Genomic DNA, 20,430 nt, shown 5'->3' on the forward strand with positions numbered 1-20,430 from the left:
AGTTGAGGCATGCATTGCAGGCACATATACAGAAGGCCAACCACTGGAGGAATTCTTGCAACTAGAGGACAGACTGCTGACGGAACTGCTCTTCGCAAAAGCGGTCTCCCTAACCTTAAGTAAATTAATGCATCAATCAATCAGTCATTTGTAAAGCGCAGCACTGTCACCACTAAGGGTAACTGGATGCTGAGGGTGATGTGTCCCCGTCAAAAAGCCAGGTCTTGAGGTTCTTCCTGAAGTCGCTAGGGAGGGTGCTGTTTGGAGGTGGAGGGGAATGTTGTTCCAGGTCTTGGTGGCGATGTAGGAGAAGGAGCGGCCACCACCTCGGCTCTGTCGGATGCAATGGTGTGTGTGAGGGAGAGTTAGGCAGAGCGCAGGTTCTTTGATGGTTGATGAAAGTTCAGTCCGGGGTTGATGTAGGATGGTTCTTGGTTGTGAAGAGCTTTAAAGGCATGTGTGAGGATCTTGAACTGGCAACTCTTCTGGATGGAGAGCCAGTAGAGGTTTCTGAGGTGGAGTGGAGTGATATGGGTCAATGTCAATTTGGGGAGGTCTAGGATGAGTCTGGCTGCAGAATTATGTATGGTCTGGAGTCTTCTGAGGAGCTGTGATGGGATTACGGCATAGAGAGCATTGCCGTAGTCGAGGCGGCTGGTGACCAGGGCCTCTGTGATGTATTTGTGTTGTTGATGAAGATTCTGCGGAGCATGCGGAAGCAGGCGGAGGCAACTGTGCTGGCTTGTTGATTCATGGTCAGTTGGCCATCGAGGATGATACATAGGTTGTGTGTACAGTCGGTGTGGGTCTGAGTTCTGCTGCTCACCAGCTGTGGTCCCAGATGGAGGTATTATTCCCCAATTTCAGTACTTCTGTGTTGTCGGAGTTGAGTTTGAGAGAGTTGTCTCTCATTCATTTGGGTATGTTGGAAATGGCATTGTGGAAGTTGGTTTTGGTGGTGGAGAGGTATTCGTGAGCGAGAGGATAGTTGAGTGTCATCTGCATAGGAGATTATGCTGAGTCTGTGGAATCTGATGATGTCTGCGAGGGGGGTCATGTAGAAGTTGAACAGGGTGGGGCTGAGGGATGATCCTTGTGGTCCTTGGGTGCAGGGGGGCAGTCGGATGCTCTGTGTGTAACCTGCAAAGGAGGCAATCTACTTGAGGGCGAATGCCAATGTTGTAGAGTCTGTTGGTGAGGGTGCGGCGGGAGAAGGTGTTGAATGCAGCAGAGGTTGAGGAGGATCAGGGCCACAGTTTCTCCAAAGTGGAAAAGAGTTCTGAAGTAATCTGTGGCAGCGATCAGCGTGGCCTCGGTACTGTGGTTGGCACGGAATCCTGATCGAGGAGGTGATTGTGTTCCAGGTATTCAGTGAGTCCCAGGACCAAACGACAAAATTCCACAATACAGTAAAAAATTTGACTTTAGGATGGTAGAATTAGCTTAGTTCAATGTAGATGGTAAATGCAACACTTTACTCTCAAAGTACCTTGGATGCGTAATGCAATCCAAACAAAAGGGTCGCAGAGAAGGTGATGCTTCGGTTTCTTACATGCGAGAACTGTGAGGCGTCGGTTCCTTGCTTCGGGAGAGGTGATGCGTCGGTTCCTTACTGCGGCGCAGGGGAGGTGATGCGTTGGTTCCTTACCAGAGAGGAGGTGATGCATCGGGTTCTTTACCTCGTGGGGAGGTGATGCGTTGGTTTCTTACTGCGCTCCGGTTACAATGCGACAAGATGGCGCCTCGATGCGATGCGACGATCCGGTGCGATGCGACAAAATGGTGTCTCTGATGCGATGCAGCAACGGTGGATGCGATGAGTGCACGCCCGACGGCCATGCGGAGAAATCTATGTTCTGGAGCCACGACAGGCCCTGCGACACACTTCTCCGGTGATGCGACACGCTTCCTCGCCGATGCAACGTCGAACAGCTGCGGCAGCAACACCCTCCTTCGGCGATGCGACGGCAACTGCTTCGGCGGCGACACGCTTCTGCCTTGTTGCGTCTCGCTTCCAGCTCCCAGCAACACACAGTCTTCTCAGAGCGCCCAAACTACAGCAGGCACCTCTCTGCAGGTAGAATTCCCAGCACGGGAATTCAGGGGGAGCTGGTGGTGAAGTCTTTGTGTCCCTGAGACTTCAGAACAGGAGGCAAGCTCAGTCACAAACCCTTGGAGATCTTCCTCAAGATGATAAAGTAAACACAACAAAGTTCTTTTCTCCTTTCCTTGGCAATAAAGTAACCACTGCAGGCCAACCCCAACAGTAAACAGCACAGGGGCAGTAATCTTCCTTCAGCTTCTCCGGTTCTTCTCCTTGGCAAAGGTTCGTCTTGATTCCCAGAAGTGATCTAAAGTTCTGTGGTCTGGGCCAAAAATGTATACTGCAAAATCCTTTGTTCTCTGAAGGCAGAGGGTGTCTGTGCCCAGCCAAAACAAATTCTGTCCTCCCTGGTGCAGCTTCCTAGCAGGGGGTGGAGACAGCATTGTTGAAAGCAGACCGAGCCCAGGTAGCTGAAAGGAAAACTCCTCCCCCTACTCTCTATTCTATGAAGACTCAGGCCAGGGAAAGGAAATCTCCTCCCCCTACTCTCTATTCAATGCAAGTCCTATTCAGCCCAGCTCTGACCCATCAGACTGCTGGAGTCAAGGCCCTCTGTAGCCCCCTGTCACTCACAAACCAGACATGGAATACACAAACCTAGCACAAGCATGCTGGATGGTTAGGCAAGAAAATACCTACTTTCTAAAATTGGTATTTTCAAACACAGAATGTACAAATCACCCACGCTAAAAGATGTATTTTAACATTCTGAGTTCAGGCATACTAAACTTTATTTCCTTATCTTGTTCCTAGGTTCAGTTGGATTATAAGATGTTATGATCAAACCGCCCATTCTGGCCTAGGGGAACAGATAGCCTTTCAATAGTGAAAAACGAAATCGGCTGTAATTCAATATCAGGACATGCCACACACATCAGGGCATGTCTTACCTCTTACATACAATGCATCCTGCCCTTGGGCCAACCTTAGGGGTGACTAATATGTAGAAAAGGTAAGGTTTAGGGACTGGCAAGTGTGTGCACTTGCTAAGTCGACTTGGCAGTCCCAGACTGCACACAGGCTCTGCAACGGCAGGCCTGAGCCACACTGTGGGTGGCACAAGCAGTGCTGCAAGCCCACCAGCAGCATTTGATTCACAGGCCCAGGGCACACATGGTGCACTGTACTAGGGTCTGACAAGTAAATCAAATAAGCCAATCATGGAGTCACTAATCCAATACAACAATTTACAATAGGGAGCACTTGCCCTTTGTCACTGAACAGCAGTGGCAAAGTGCCCAAAGCATCTAGACCAGCAAAAACATAGCAAAAATCCAGGAGGCAACAGTGAAAAAAATTAAAGGGAGACCCACGGCAATGGTGCCAGGTTTAATATTTACCATTTCTGCAAAATGGAAGGGGCAATTTGTATGTATGAGCGCCTGTATCTCTGCTGAAGACCTCTAAAGTCTCTTGATCGGAGCTTAAGGGCAGGGACTTCTGTAAAAGCATGGCTTTCATTCTGCTCAAAGCATTAAACCGTATTAATGAAACATTTATCGAAGGCCATAACGGAGCGTCCCTGACTGTATATGTTGGTGGAAACAATACTTGCATACACAAGTAACCCTGGAGCTCACGGTTTCCAGATATGCGATGCCCGGAAGCATCCCACGGCAACCTTGATCATTCAGCATCAAGTAACTCCTATTTGAAAGTAGCCTGAACACTGGAGTGATCATGGGAGCTAGGACACCCCTCAAGTGACAGAATAAATTTGCTACTGAACCGTTACAGGCCCTATGCAGCATTATATCCTGACTTATGAGTGGTCCATTTAAAGTGTTCTCACAGTTTGTACCGCTTAATAACACTTCTCTGTCCCCACTCCAACATAGAAATCTGCACAGTAATTCCCAAGATTCCTTGATAAATTCCATACCCATTTCTTCATATCTGCCGGCCTGCATTTGTTCAAGGCAATATTGAAATTGAAAAGTAGTGACCGGTAGAGTTATGTGACCATGGATTAACCATTCCGTGGACGGTGATTCTGCCACTGTAAATGCTAATCTATCCAGTTTTTCAATACGCAGCATTGTATATTTCGCTCCCCCTTGTGCCATTTCCATCTGTTTTTTCGTTAGGTTGTATAAAGAAAACAGGGATGTACTGTTGATGAAACACCAAGGCACATAGCCTGCGCACAAAGATTGCAGCGTCCAGGTTAACAATATAATAGAATGCAATTGTGATTGCCCGTGTTGTAATATGAACAAATCCTGCTCTAATATATCTATTGCAGAAGATACAATGTTGCCCATTGAATATATCCTGGAGGTTAGTGTAGTTAAAGCACTGTCAACCATGGCTAGAGCTTTCTCTAGGTTTATTCAATGTATTTCACGCAATCTCTCCGCAGCCTCTTGTTATTTTCCAAATGTAGTTATAGACAGCATAAAAGAAACATTTGTGACGTGGCTTTCTAGGACCTAATAAAAAATCCTGTAGATCCACATCCTTTGTAAGTAAGTATAAGTAGTGTTTCACCTGTGACAGTGTTGAGGTTCTTAGCCAATCGAGGCATAACTTCCCAACACTGTATGATGTCACTACCCCTGGATGTTCTCTCTGTACATAGCGTGGACCTGGCCTGTGGATATTAAACCCTTTGGTTTTAACCATGAATCTTTCCTGACATCTTTTGATGTCTGTGGACCAAATCAACCATCCCTTCCAATCGGGGTCTGATCTATTGTATTGCATGATCTCATCTAACGTAATCCCTTCTTGTGATGTTATGTTACCCTCGGTGTGTGATCGTGCGGGCATCCAAAGTGTATTCAAGTCTTTGTTCTTGGATATTCCAAGACAGATAGTTTGTTGCACAGTTTCATTCAAAAACATGATTTGCTGAGGAATGAAAAAAAATAAAAAATAAACGTAATGGGGCAACCCAGTGTCCCTCAGAACCTGGGTATACGTATTCAAAAAAGAGAAATGGTTCTTTCGGGTGGTCAATTACTTGAAGTGCATAGCAAAAGCTTATGGGTATCAAAAGCAAAGATTTTTCAAAGTGGATTAAACGGACGGACGGAAGGACGCGTTTATTTTCAGATCACGAAAAACCGGACTGGTGTTTAAATTATTTTCCAATGTGATTGTTGGATATTCAACTCTTTTATCTCTCAAGCGTAATTGGACTGATGTCAAAATTAATTTCCAAACTGATTGTTGGTTATTTAAATCATTTACCTCACAAGACTCTAATCCGGATGGTGGAGTCCCCTTGTGATTCATTCTCGCATACTTACCTGACAAAGAATCCTTCATCGCAGTCTTAATCCACTTCTGGGCTGCCACCTCTCCCCCTCCTGCCTTGAGGAAGACCCGCTTTGACGCATATACTCTTGCGCGATACACAGGGTCGAAACGTCGGCGTACTACCTATGTCCACACAAAGCTTAAGAATACGGTCCCATTAGTTATTGGATTATTAAGCATAAAATAATAAGCACTTTGTATATAACTGTGTTTTTTCCCCTCCTTGTCACATGTTTTATGATTAATGTTATATACAGTATTGTATCACCACTTATCCCGTCACTATTCACCACAGTCACCTATTTCACGTTTACAATTGAAAGTGTATATAATTTCGGTTTATCATTCGTTGTTTCTAAAAATCTTGATTGATTCAAATTTTTGGGTGTGTTAGAATTTGCTCTTTGAAAAATCTTTGCTTTTGATACCCATAAGCTTTCGCTATGCACTTCAAGTAATTGACCCCCCCGACAGAACCATTTCTCGTTTTTGAATTTTGATTGCTGAGGAATAAGGCATGCTCGAAATAGCGCTTCTGTTCCCTGGACCTGCCAGTCTCTAGTACCCCAAACAGATTTTAAGTCTATAGTGTCTTTCCATAAATCGAAACTTTGTTTAGACAACTGGGCAATAAAGGAAGCAGAATAAATCTGTTTGGTGTTTGTCAACATATTTTTCTGTGCCGGTGTTGGTGCAACCTTATAATAATATGAGGACGGGTCTGACGTGTTAAACCCTGAAAAATATGGACATTTCTGTGCAGATATCTTTGAAATGCTTTTCAGAGGTGTGGGGCAATGTTCCCATTTGTGGTAGGTAAAAATATTTCTGGGATTAGCACATTTATGCAAAAAATGAAGACCATAATGTTGATAGCAATACATTGTTTAAAAATCTGATGTGCCTTCTAACATTTCACTATTAGAAAAGGCCGCAGATTTTTCTAAATCAGACAACATATTATTCACAGTTTCATAATCCCAATTAGCGGAAAATGTACAGGAGGTAATGATATCACTCAATTATATTTTAACCAAATGTGGGATTTTTAAATGTTCGGTCGGACCAAATATATCGTAACCAAGCTTGTCCCATACTATACCATTGGGTATAGGAACTGCTGTAATGTTCACTAATGACAAGTCTCTTTGTTCTCGATGTGATGATAGGTGAGGTTTCAGAATCAGATTCCCTTTTTGAGCAACAGAGCTTTGTCGAAGGTAAGTTCCATTTATAAGCATATTAAAACAGTTACTAAGCCTATCCAGAAAAGAAAGGAAATTATCACGGTAATTACCCAGAGTTCTATCTAAGGTGATATCATGTAAGTCTTTTTAAGAAAGTTCAGAAAGTCTTTAATTTGCTGGTTGCGTGTTTTTTGGACGGGCATCGCTTTAGGTTCACTGGGATTCAATGGAAAAGGTATCAAAGTCGATGAAATAGCCAGATGCAGTTCGATCAATTTTCCTCAGGTCTTGTGGAAACTGTAGCTTGCTCTCGTTGAGGCATGTTGATGTAGATATCTGTGTTTGGTCGAGTTGAAATTTGCCTTTCATTTTGATTTTGATTCTGCTTATGAACTTCAGTTCCGAGAGGAACAAGTTCCATGGCATTGTTGCATAGTCCATCATTCCGAGCAGGAGACTCTTCAAACATGATGAGCCTTTCTGTTTGAACTTCTTGTATGGTAGAAAGAGGACGGCGTCGGCTACCCCGGAGTCCATGAGGTCTACTATTCAGAATCGACCACATAGTGTGGTTTGATTAAGTCGATTGAGACAAATCTTTTCTCCTTTTTTCCGGCAAGTGGCAGCAGAAGTACAGTTCTTGTTCCTTCAACAGACAGGACAGGTACAGCCTTTGTGCATGATGGCCCAAATTCTTTTTTGCCCGCAATTTTTTTTCTGACCTGATCCCTATCTTTAGGCCCAGACAGGTCTTGCCGTAACTGACTTGACTTCCCCAGTGGAGGTCCCCTTTACCTGGACATTGCTTTGTAGTGCCCTGGATTCATTTAGCTCCTGTAAAACAGCCAAACGTTTATGGATTTCAAAAGGTTTTTCATCTGCCACTGTGCCTTCACAATTAAGATCAGGTACCCACATTCTCGTCCTAAATAGGACCTCAAAAGGAGTGACATTCCCTAGAGAACTTCTTGGCATATTATTCAATGCTTGTTGAGCTCCATTCAAATATGTTAACCAACTCTCACCCAAGCCTAATACTCTAGCTACTTAAGTCCCGGTTTTTCCTTTCCACTACAGAATTTCCCTCGGAATGGTATGGAGAGGAGTACTGCAATGCTACACCCAAACCTCCCATGGCTCCCTTGTAAGCCCTAGAGCTAAACGTGGGGCCACGGTCAGAATGTGATATGCTAATTGCATATGTCCCTAAAAAGACTTGCAAATCTTTTATAACCGTTCGAGTGTCAGCCGCGCGCTGGGGCCACACCCTTAGGAATGTAGGTTAGGAATCCACTGCAATAATGATATACCTGTATGCCCCAATTGTTTGTAAGAATCTGCAGTGGTCCAAATAAACATAGGCGAGTGGGTTGTCTGATATTAGCAATGGTGTCTGTGCTGGACGTATTACGGAGGAGCTTTTCATCTGCTGACATATGCTGCATTTCAAGAAATAGTCCTTAGTCTGCTTTGTTAATCCTGGCCACCAGTAGCGTTGTTTCAGTAATGAAACAGTCGCCGTAACTCCTGCATGTGCAGAACCTAAACCCTTATGTGCTGCTAGAATTAATTCTAACCTACGATCCATATTCGGTATTACTATATCCCCCACACCAGGAATCTGAGCAAATAGAACGTTATTTGCATCTAACTTGTAGGTGTACTTAAATGGAAATCTTTTTGGTAGTGCCGTTTTATTGCATGTAGCTATAATTGCAACCATAATCTCACCATCTATTCTCGTTTTTGAGCGACTGATTGCAGCTACAGAAGCCGTGCGTACAGCTCCCTTTGCGGCTACATCAACCAATGAATTCCTTTCAACATGAACACCATCACGTTGATGACTCAGTGTGTGTATCACGTGAGTCCTTGGTAGTTTGTTTTTCAACTCCACTACCTGTTCCCATAGCGTTTTATGGTTAATTGTACATCCTTTCGCATCTTTGAACCCATTTTGTCCCCAGTGGTGTAAGTTTTCATTGTATGACTGTACACAGTAAAAGGAATCACACACGATTAGTGTGGGGAATTCTTGATTCATATTTATCAGTGCCAGTAACAGGGCTTTTAATTCTGCCAGCTGTGCCATGCAGTCTTCTAGAGACTGGGTTTTCGTACAGCTCGGATGAAACTTTCCATCCTGCATGCGTCCTTTATCGATTGCGCATACGGCACTGTATTGCTGTTTACTCCCAATGGCCGGCTGAGCAGATCCGTCAGTGTAAATTATATGTTCATACTGATCTAGAGGCAGTATTTAATTACGGAGAGAATATTCTTGTTCGTATTGCAGAAATACTTGTGTTTTTAGATTTGGGTTGTACCTGTATTCTACATCTGTCGCAGTGAGAGAATTAGCCCATTGTATCCATCTCAGATGTAAGGCTTTAGCGTTAGGAACGCTAGCCTTTGCAGCAGCCTCTAGGGCCGGTACTGGGGTTACGAAAATTATTTGTTTCCCCTGAATCAGTGCTCTTTCTCCCACTACAGCAGTCTGTACTGCTGAAAGAATCTTTTCTGTTGATGCAAAGCGCATCTCCGTATTCGTGTACAAATGTGATTTGTATGCTATTGGTACTGTTTCAAAAATCAATAAAGAATGGACCACTTGTTCTGTGTAGCCAGGGTCTTTTTAGTGTTGGTTCCGTCATAAAAAACCCTCATAACTGTACACAGGTGAAAATGGCGGTATATACTGAGTCACCGCTTTAGTGTACTAGTACAGTATCATCATAGGGTCTTTTGTTTGTATGAATGCTGACCTCCACCAGGAGGAAGACCAACTGGTTTTACAGTAGCGACCAGGCATGAAAAGTAAAAATAAAAAGGGGGTGTGATTGTGCTCAGGTATAGTGAGGTTAAAATTCTCTATCTCATTTTTTCAGAAGAATCTTTATTTGGAGAAAGTTGATAAGAGAAGTTAAAAATTGGAGTGCGGATATAGATCGAGTTACTGATCTACCGTACTATCAAGGGTCATGGGTCATGACCCTTATCAACATTCTCAGAATAAAGATTCTTCTGAAAAAAGCACAATCACACCCCCTTTTTATTTTTACTTTTCATGCCTGGACGCTACTGTAAAACCAGTTGGTCTTCCTCCTGGTGGAGGTCAGCATTCATACAAACAAAAGACCCTATGATGATGCTGTACTAGTACACTCAAGCGGTGACTCAGTATATACCGCCATTTCCACCTGTGTACAGTTATGAGGGTTTTTTATGACGGAACAAACACTAAAAAGACCCTGGCTACACAAGACAAGTGGTCCATTCTTTATTGATTTTTGCATTAATAATTGGAAGCCGAATGGATCACAGCTTCTCCTTCCCCCCTCATTGATTATTATTGGTACTGTTTCACCTTCATTATATGTTAGGTAGGTGTATCCTGATTGATCGCAACCATACGGATCACCAGGTTGCGTACATTTACGCGTCTGTAAGTGCTTTGAAGCTATCATGTCAGCTTGTAGGGACCAAGGAATATCTTTGTGTTCCTGTGTCCATTGACAACTGAGGAAATCAGGTCTTATTAGATTGTAGAAAGGTTTAACCCTTTCTGAGTAATCCAAAATGTATGTTCTTCCAAAGTTCAGGAATCCCAGTATTGATAGTAATTTTTTTTATGATTTTTTTTTTTTATGATTTTGGAGGTTGTAGTAGTGCACACTTTTCTAAAAAGTTAGCTGCTAGGCTTTTCCGTTCACTTGAAAGCTCATTTCCCAGAAAGAGTACATTGAGATGGGCTATCTTTGATTTATTTTAAATTAAATTTGTAGCCTTCAGAGGCAAATCACAATATTATAGTATTTACTCTGTTCAACTGTTCCTCCAGGTCATCGTCCGTTAGATAAATATCATCCATGTAGGACAATGCCTCTTCAACCAGATTTTGAAATAATTCAGTTACTCTGGCTGAAAATAACCCCGGGCTGTTCTTATACGCCTGGGGGAGTCTACAAAATTGCCACTGTGAGCCTAACGCAGAGAATGCGGTTAAATACCTCCTTTCAGGCGCTATCTTTAGGCAAAACAATCCATTTGAGATATCTAGTGTTGTTCTGTATTTTTTCCGCACAATGTAATTCATTAGTGCGGCACGGTGTGCATTTTGTACTGCAAATGCCTTAGTGCAAGTGTTTAAATGTCTGTAATCTAAAACTAGTCAGGTTTCATTACGGGAAACAAAGGATTATTTATTTGAGAGGTGCAAGTTTCAATCACCCCTTGGTATTCAAGTTGACCTAAGATCTCCCTGACCTGTTTTTAAGCTTCTTGCTTTATTGGATACTGCCTCTGTGGAGTCAGAGTACTTTTTAAAGGAATTACGTGGTGGGTTGAATCCTCATCCCATCCAACATGGTTTTTATAAAATGCCGGGATTAGGGCTACCGCCCACTCCTGTGCATATGTGTATTTTAGATATTTGGGAACAGGGTCGGAAAAGGCTGGTAAAATTACTGTTTCTCCCCTAGGGCAGTCCATGAAATGCTGGCGGCTAATCTTGTTCAGCTAACAGAATGACATAACCAAACGTCTGGTTCTCCCAAAAGAGACCTCTAACTTTCCTGGGCTTGTCCCCCTCCATTTGGAGTGTTATTTCATATAACTTATGTGGGACACTTACCCTTGTATCAGATGTTTCCACCGAGATATAATCATTCAAGTCTGCTGTCACCAGAAATTCCATCAGGTTCTGGCGAGCTATTGTTACTTCTGCCGCACTGTCTAGCATCGTCAGAGCCCATTCTCGTTCAGTAGTTGAGTCCTCAGAATTCTGGCCCTGTCTGATCTTTAGACCTGCAACCTTCTTCTTTTTGAACTGAGGCTTTGGTTTGGATTTGTCTTCTTTTTTTGAGTTTTCCGTCGAACCCTGAAATGAGAGGAATGTGTATCAGTATCCTGATACCTGTCAGGTTTCCTAATACTGTCCCTATTTCTAAGGTTGTACCTCCTTTCAGAGGGCTCCTGTGTAGGAGACCTACCTCTGGATTGAGATCTATTTTCTTTAACCTTTTGTTTTTTGTTATTGTCCCACTTCTTCTTTGATGAAGCAGGTGTCTGTTTGAAAGTATCCTTTTGGGGACTACCCATCAGTGGGGTTTTAATGCTTTTCCACCCAAACTGTCTCTGTCTAACTCTGCATACGCAGTCTCAATTATTTTAGGTTATTCATGTTCCTGTTGTTAAGGACTGAACTCCCTTAGGCGTTGATGGATTGCCACTGATGCTGCCTCCCCTTTATTATTTGCTAACGTTATAGCTGATACCTGGGCATAATTACCTAGTAATTTCATCCCTTAGTTCAGAGCAGGCTGTGCTCCGTACTCATTTGGTATTTGTCCTAATACATCTGGTATTACTGCTAATGATGAGATACCATGAGTCCTGGTATATACTGCAGCAAAAATGGTACTCCAAGAGGTACAATCCTCTATTTGTGGTGTTATGCCAATGGGCAAGCATATTGTTAGCAATCTGTGTTTTTCATATCGGCTGGTATTTGGGAATACTGCTTCTAGCTGTGTTATTTTCTGAGCTACCCAGAATGGCATTTGTTCACGTTTTGCGGGCATTTTACCCATTACTGAGTGTAACGTTTGTGGTGTTATTTTAGTTGCTGTATTTTGAACTGTATTTGTGTTGTAGCCGGAGCTGGCTGGACCATAAGTGTCCTCATGACAAACTGTGTCATGTTTCTGTAAAGTTTTATCAATTGTTTGTGAAATCTAAGTAAGTCTCCTCTTGGCATTGTTTCAATGTCAGGATGTGGTGTGTAGGCTGCTAATAATGGCCATGTCGCTCCTTCTCTTCCGATCGGACCGAGTCTTACTTTATTTCTTGTATGGGGGAGGGCGCCTTTAAACCAGTATAAATGTTCCTGGTAAGTTAGTGGAACTTCAATGTCCTCTTAGGGACAATATTCATCCAGTATTCCACTCTCTGTGTAGAAGTGAAATGTTTTTGTTCTTGCATTTGCAACTGGGAATGTAACCCATGAATACAATACATCTGTTTTATATGATTCATGTGACTCCAATACGAAAGCTACAGGTCCACCACTGGATGTTAGACCGTGTGCACCTAATTTTATGGTAACGGCATTCCTAACATTTTCTGCAATGGAAATTGCATCTGCGTCTTCTTCATCTGCTGAGAGATGCAGTTCTTGCACAACTCTATCGACGTTTCATGTTTCTTCAGTCATTGTTTTAGAGAAGAAGAGCTTTTCAAGGGAACTAAGATAAGGTGTTTTGCACAATATTAGGAACAACGTGTCCTTCAAGCTTGATTAAACAATAGCCAATAAATAGGATTTTTTGCCTACTCAGCGGTGGCGCAGTTTGTGCCCACCCACTCCAGATGTCTCTGGGTAATTGTGAGTAGGGGTATCTGAGACTAGCACGACTGAACTACTCAGCTTCTACTGTTAAATAAGTACCCAACCAACGTTGGGGGCGCCATGTCGTGTAGTTCCTATAAAACCTATACAGGATCTGCGCGTTCAGACAGCATACACTGTAAGATTGGTGTCAGACTGATTCTGAACACCCCCACCGGGTATGTTGGCTTTTGTACCAGCTAGCTCACAGTGCCACTAGAATCTCCTCTTACCAAAGAGAGAATAGTTCTTGGCAACCATCGGACATGACAACCCTGATCCCTCAGGACCGTGGAAAGAATAAACTACTTTTCGCTCAGTCATTCACGCTTACTTAGTCTGTATTAGACAGATACACAGAATAAACAGGCTGGGCGTTCTCAATAAGCATTTATTGAACAATTGTTATTCTGGTGTATAATAGATTAGCTGTGACAACCGCTAGACAGAAACAGATATAAATGATTAAAAGCACTATGAAAGTAAAGGGATGATAGAGATCTACCATCTTGTGATAATCATAAATATTTACGTGTATATAAAACAAATGTCAATAAAAGATGCGTACTCTTACGATGCCTCCCTAACTAGATATACCTCAGTGTACCTAGCATGTGTGTAGGTGTTAAGCCAAGAATCCCTCTAGGATAAAGTCAACTCCATTACCTGAAGTGAGAGACTGTGGGATCCCGTCTTGGTCTCGGGTTGGACACCCCGTGAGGGATGTTAGAGATCACTGCGAGCTGGAGTGTCTGCATGCAGGAACCTCAGCGTCTCGTGTCAGTGTGTCGGCCAGGAAGTCCTGGTCTCCTCTGTCTATCTTAGCAAGATGTGATGTATATATACCCATAGGTCTCCCCGGGGTCCTACCTCGCTGTACTACTGTGTCGGCCTAAGGATGATGTCTGGCATGAACTTTAAGCGTAGATATTATACAGGAGATGGTAGTCCTGTTGTGCTTCCAAAAATCCTCGTGCATAATGAATGAGATTTTCGAACTAGGGAAAAACCTGCGTTCTGAATGCAGTGTCGTATCTAGGTAAAAGGTCAGTCCCTGTAAACCGTTATAAGTGTAATAAAGGGAAGAATATAGGTGGAGGGAAATGTAGTTACCTGGGCCTATATCAGGGTACCTATATGGAATATCACAATTTTCTCCATGCCTCTTTGGCTAGCAGTAACTCCCATGATTTACTTCTGAATAATAATATGATCGAAGTGACACGCATAAGCAAAATGGTTTTTTAATGCATTTTATTAATTGCAAGACAGGAAAAAACTTATACTGCGGTATGCAGCCAGTGTCAGATATAGGGGTTAACTGAAAGAACCACCATATTGAAATGGCAGAAGCTAACTTGGAGTGGGCAGCCTCATGTGCTGTGGAGTGATAACTGGAATATGGGTTAATCAGCAGATATGTCCTCAGCAACCTGGGTGTATAGCTCTTCCCTCATCCAGCATCATTCCATCACACACTTGTCAAGAGGAGTTACTCAATAGTCTACCTAGTAAATTGGCATTTATTCACAGGGCTATTGCTCCACAAGGCCAAAAATCTCTACGGCTCCTTCAGACACCTACAACTCTAATACGCAGTCTTTTTTTTAGCAGTCATAAATCACTCCATTTCCCTTATCAACTATTCTACATCAGGGAGCCTTGGGCTCCACCAATTCAAGGTTATATCTTGCCGGGCTATCATCACCCTCAAAGAATACCATTATGGCTAGGAAGACTAAGATTTCCCGACTAAGGTTTTCCTAGATGCCTTGTAAAGTCATCCAGGATGACAATACTAGCTCCTACCATAGGACTCCAGAGAGTTATGAACACACAGTGTCTCTAAACTATCAGATCTCATGGCATCCCAACAGCATATATACAGAAGAACCAATTTCTCTGTCCTACACAAAACACATCAGCTGCCAAATCAACAGTTTACTCTTTAGACCTAGCAAAGAAACTTCTGTGTACACTCTTTAACTGTAGTAATTTGAGACCTGATTGCATGGTAACTTCTCTTGAGTAGATGTTTGAGTTTTATATAGCGAGAACTAGACCCGAAGGTATCAGAGCGCTTTCCTTTAGCACCAGTTGTGTTACAGATGGACACATTCATTTTTGTTAGGCACAGGGAGATTAAGTGATTTGCCCAGAATCACAGGATGTTGAGCATCCATGCCGAGACTCGAACCCGGTTCCCAAGCTTTGCGGTCGACCACCCTAGCCGTTAGGTCACATGAAAGCTGCCTTACAGTCTTCGTCTTTAAGCACACTAAAATTTGACTCACACCTATGTGTCACTTAAAGCTGACTGCTCAGTACATAAATATGAGTCCTATAAATCTTAGAGATCACAATGTCTCTTAATTCCTCCAGAAGTAACCTGGTTTCAATTGGAGAGAGGTCTTATAAGCCACCCCAATCAATATTGTAATCCTGTTTGGCATGTCTAATGTACAGTTACTAGAATGGTCTGTGTTTTGTAAAGGTAATTCAGCTCTTAATAAGTCAAAGAATTTTAATCAATTCTTGCTGGGCAGATTATTTACTTTAGATATACCCATCATGTTTCAAGCCTCCATTCTAGCCACCCCACTGCAATTTTCTCTTGACCACAGGGTGGTGTTCTTCAACACATCCCACCTTACATCCCACCATCTTCGCAGCTGCCTCACTAGATTTAATCACAAGTTTCAAGGTCTGTGGAAACGTTAGAATCTCCAGAGTTTATCTTGATTTTCTTACCAAGTCTGTCACCGTAGGGTGAAGGCTCCTCCAAAAGTGCATATGACCACTCAAGTCAAGTAACTTTATTTCGGCCTCCAGGGCCATAAAAGTGCAATTACAGATAAAAAAAAACATAATAAATAATTAAAAAGGGAAACAGCATTTACAACGCTGGTAAAACCACGAGGGCAGGTTACAACGCGGACGTTACATCGTCCGTGTTGTTACCACGCATGGCATTACATCACAAGTCGTTTCTTTGACTTGCGCTAGATGGCGCGCAACACCAGGGAATGTGTTGGATTTTAAATCCAACACATTCCCTGCTGTTGCGCTAACTGGAGTAGGAATAGTAATTTATACTATTCCTAAGTCCAGCACGCCATCTAGTGCAAGTCGTAGAAATGACTTGCGATGTCAAGCCATGTGTGGTAACAACGCGGATGATGTAACGTCCGCGTTGTAACCTACTGCGGGGTAATGGATGGCGTAGTAACGTCATACATTCAATTAAAACAGTTCATTCCAGCATACGGAATTCATAGTTTGTGTAACTAAGTTAATACGATAAAAGGTTAAAATGACATGTTGCATATACAAAGCCCAAAAATGGTACGAGAAAGGCCATATAGCATTACAGCATGCAATTTGCAAGAACAGAGATGAAACATACTAATCAACATGGTGTCACGGGGGTGCCTTTCTAAGAGGTATCCACATGGGGCCCAGGAACTTAGCTACTGGGATAGCAATAGTAAGACTGCATTCCAACCTAAAAATGCGAAGAGCGGCAGAATGACTACGCTCACCTAGGCGTCTATAAATGGGAGCTAACCAGGCAAACTGCGGGGGGGGGAGAGTAGAGTGGGCAAGCAAAGAAAATGTGTGCAACACTCTCAGCTGAGGAAATACATGTGGGACAAGCAACGGTGGCCCCATAAGGCAGCTTTGGGGTGAAGACTCTCAGTGGGAGGGTGCCTTTTCTAAACTGAAAATATAGCTTCCTGTCTATGGGGACAGTCACCTGATCCCAGTATGACTCATACCCACTCACAGGCTTAAAGTTGAGGGAGTCACTGGTCAGCCTGGCTGCCCAGTATAGCATCTTCAGTGAGTTCCTGGACGGAAAGCTGATGGTAGCAGGGTGGTCCCAGTGGTCTGCCAACCCAAGGAGAAGGAGTGACTCTTTGATGGTCCGAAAACAAGGCCCGTTAAGAAATTAGTCAGCTTCCTCTGGACCAAAGCATATTTTGGGCTGAACTTTCAACAGAAAAAAAGAACTCAATAGAGTCAAAGACAATTTCAGTGTCTACTGACCAAATAAAGGGTTGTCTATCGAGCGAAACAATCCAAGGGCATAAATCATGAAAATCATAGTTGGTTGGGGTGTAATAATAATGTCCATTAATCTGTTAGTCTCTGAATTGAACAGGACATTGTGGAATATAATAAGTATGTGTGTGAGCACATATGTCGGTCTATAAAGTTCAGATTGTGTTTTGAGGAAGGTGACAACCCTGATTGTAAAGGACCAGAAGGATAGGTGAATCTGCACATCGAGCCCAAAAATAATGGGTCTGGGGCAGGTCAGAGCATTGTTGGAGTTAAAATGAACAAGCATTGACAAAGTTAATAAATACGTCTGCCTATTTTCTATGTCAGTGGTTCTTAACCTTTTCGCTTCTGTTCCCCCCACACATCTACTTAATCTGTACTGAAATCCGGGGACCCCCACTGAATCATTATTGGAACCTGGGGACCTCCATTGACTATACTATATTCTGTTTGATGCATTTGCACTGCTCCTACAAATTGATCGGAGGACAACAACTTAATTTTTTAGCCCCAAATTGCAAAATCCTTCACATTTTAATTATTGTAAATGTTTACTTTATGTACATACACTTTATTAATCTGTTATTGTTATTTAGTCACAGATCCCCCTGGGTAGGTGTCGCAAACCCCCAGGGGTCCCCGGATCATGGGCAAAATAAAAAACTGTTTTAGGTTAAATTACTTTTTCAGTGATTGGAATTGTTGTGTGTGTAGGATGAGTGGATGAATATGAAATGTATAGGTGCTTGAATGGGTGAGTTAGTGCGTGCAAGGAGGGTTGAACGAGTGACATAATGTGTGCATGCTTTATAAAATGCCATACAATGTCAATATTGTGCCAGCATTACATCAGGGTTGGACACCACTGTTCCAACGATGATCACAATACACAAAAGCATTACAATTATGCCAATACAGACATTACGCAGGCATTGGCACCATCATGTAATGGATTTCAACAGTAGGTCAAGAATTACTGTCAATATGCCATTGCCAGTATCGTGCTGTAGTGGGCACAACATGCATGGATGCCCACATTCTGCCAAGCCCAAATACAGCATACACTGCCAGGAAAGAAGTAACGCATGAACAGCGAATTCATTCACTAAGTGGAGTGAGCACAATTATAGATGTCCTCTCAATGACAAACCCAGGTTTACATCATTGATCGGTACAATGAAATTCACAAAGAGCGAGCACATGGTTACTTCTCAATTGTTACTGTGGTCAGCATAACAATCAAGAGCAATGATTATAGTTTGTTATTAGAGAGCAACACTGAAATGTTGAGCTATGTTTGTGAGAAAAGTAAATTGAAATTGGGTCTGTTAAAAGAATCATCAGTAGGCTCAGCAATGAAAAACATTATTTCATTTCTACCACCGCTGATGCCTGGTTTGAATTGCTGACTCATTTGCACAATTGTTTGCAGTTTTCCTTTCAAAGACGAGCAGGGAAGTTAGTAAAGAGACAGTAGAAGGAATCAGGGGAAACTTATTTTAAGTGCGTTATGATGAGGTTCCTGAATTCATGAAATATTTAGATTAAGGTGTTACTGTTTTCAGCAGCCGGGCAAGCAGCAGCTCTTTGTTTCTTAACAGGGATAAACCCCAGCATGTGTCTGCTGCAATCAGACTTTGCACGTTCATCTCTTCAGATATTGAACCACATGAAGAAGGTGGCTGCATTTCAGCCAGAGCAGTTATCACTTGAACAGCGCGGCCATCTTGAAATGCTTATGTGGCTGCTGCATTTGCCTGGGAACAATGAGAACAGTTTTTCAGATTGCTATGCAAGGCCTAATATTGGCGAACCCAGTGTTTACTCCTTATGATTGTAAAAAACTACAGCTCTGCTTGATGGACTGGTGAAAGTAGTAGACCCTACCTATTGTCTCCACGTGCCACAAATGTTGCATGAAGAAGCAATGAAATGAAGGCACCTCATCCTAAAGCAATTTATATATCTTTTCTTTGGTTCTTCAGGTTGCCTCTTATTTATAAGATGGCTTCTGCAGTCAGCAAATATTTGTTGGCAACTGCTGCTCCTTGTGAAACAATACACATCATATATTGAAAAATAAATACTCCATATGAGGTAAAATACCATACCTAACAGCCAATAGCAAAAACGTGAAGACAGTATCCAGACTTTATAAGATAGTTGAACAGATGGAGAGATAGATCTGTTATTCAACTTTCAACAACTGCGACAAATTCAATTTAGTACTTTGGAAAATCCCACTCCCAACCAAAGCAAATAACAAAGAGGGAAATTGATAGCAACCAAGGAAAACAGACACCAATGGATGGGTAAAGAAGTTGCAGCATGTAAGGGGGAGCCAAGGACGGCAGCGATGAAATCTCTGCATCTTTCCTTTGAAATTAACTGAGTTCGGTTGTTCAAGATGTAGGAGAAGGACAAAGGGAGGTGGCATCATGGGGAGGGCGAAACGGAATATAGGCAAGTGAATGGGACTCATCAATACAGGTTAAAGGAGAAGTATTGGTTAACAATGCTGAAAGCGTGGGACCCCAAGATTACGCCAGCATGCATCTACATTTGACAAATCACTCCACCATGCTGTAACGAGATGGCAGTGCTACTCTTCACGAGGGAGGAAGAATGATGCAACACATCAATCAAGATATCCCTGTCCAGAGCCCCCTCTTCATACATCCCTGTGTGACATGTCTGAACACTGGTGGGTGATAGAGTGTACAAATGTGAAACCTCTGTGAGACTAGACTTTCATTCTTTCTTTCAGGTCAGTTCAGATGTACTTACAAAAACATTCAAGGTTAAATTAAAACCAGCTCAATGTTTAATTCTAGGAAAGCATATCCATGAGAAGAAACGGAAACATGCCCATGATCTAATAAATAAGATACTCACATTGTTATGAGCGTTCAAATTTACATTCTCCTTCAGGAGTTGTTCCATGACTTCCAGGTTATTGTTTTTGGCTGCATTGTGTAAAAGAATCTCATTTCGAAGAACTGAAACAAAACCAAGGGATACACTATAGTTACAATGGCAAAGGGCCTGTAAAAAGCTCTTTTAGCTTGCAAACATTTAAGAAATATCTTGTTATCCCTAACTGGTATGTTCCAAACTACTAGAAAAATTACAGCAGTGTTGTTCTAATATTTATTTCGGCCTGAAAATGATATTCCATTAGCACGCATTATCTCAAACTCTCCCCATAGTCGCATGAACCTATTCTGTACTGGAGTCCAGAGCCTGCGATGGGCTATAGAGCATATTACAGCTGTCAGACCTTGTCCAGGAGGCCAAAGGGTTCACTTTCACTGGGTGAAAGTCTTATGTCCACATAGCAGAACTACGTCCTCATTCTCTCCATTCACAGTCTAGGCCCCTGGGTATCTTTGCTTCATCGTTGCAGATCAGGTGAAGCG

General features: G+C 42.6%; 1 protein-coding gene across 1 annotated transcript in view; it reads right to left on the reverse strand.

The window, feature by feature from the left end:
* Nucleotides 1–20,430, reverse strand: part of ANKDD1B (ankyrin repeat and death domain containing 1B) — a 718,121-nt gene that overhangs the window by 620,391 nt on the left and 77,300 nt on the right. The window contains exon 2 of the mRNA XM_085632291.1: nt 19,907–20,010. Coding sequence (XP_085488417.1) covers nt 19,907–20,010 — 104 coding nt within the window. The remainder of the gene's footprint in view (nt 1–19,906; nt 20,011–20,430) is intronic.

Source organism: Triturus cristatus, chromosome 2_1 (assembly GCF_964204655.1).
Source record: "Triturus cristatus chromosome 2_1, aTriCri1.1, whole genome shotgun sequence".
Classification (NCBI taxonomy): Eukaryota; Metazoa; Chordata; class Amphibia; order Caudata; family Salamandridae; genus Triturus; species Triturus cristatus.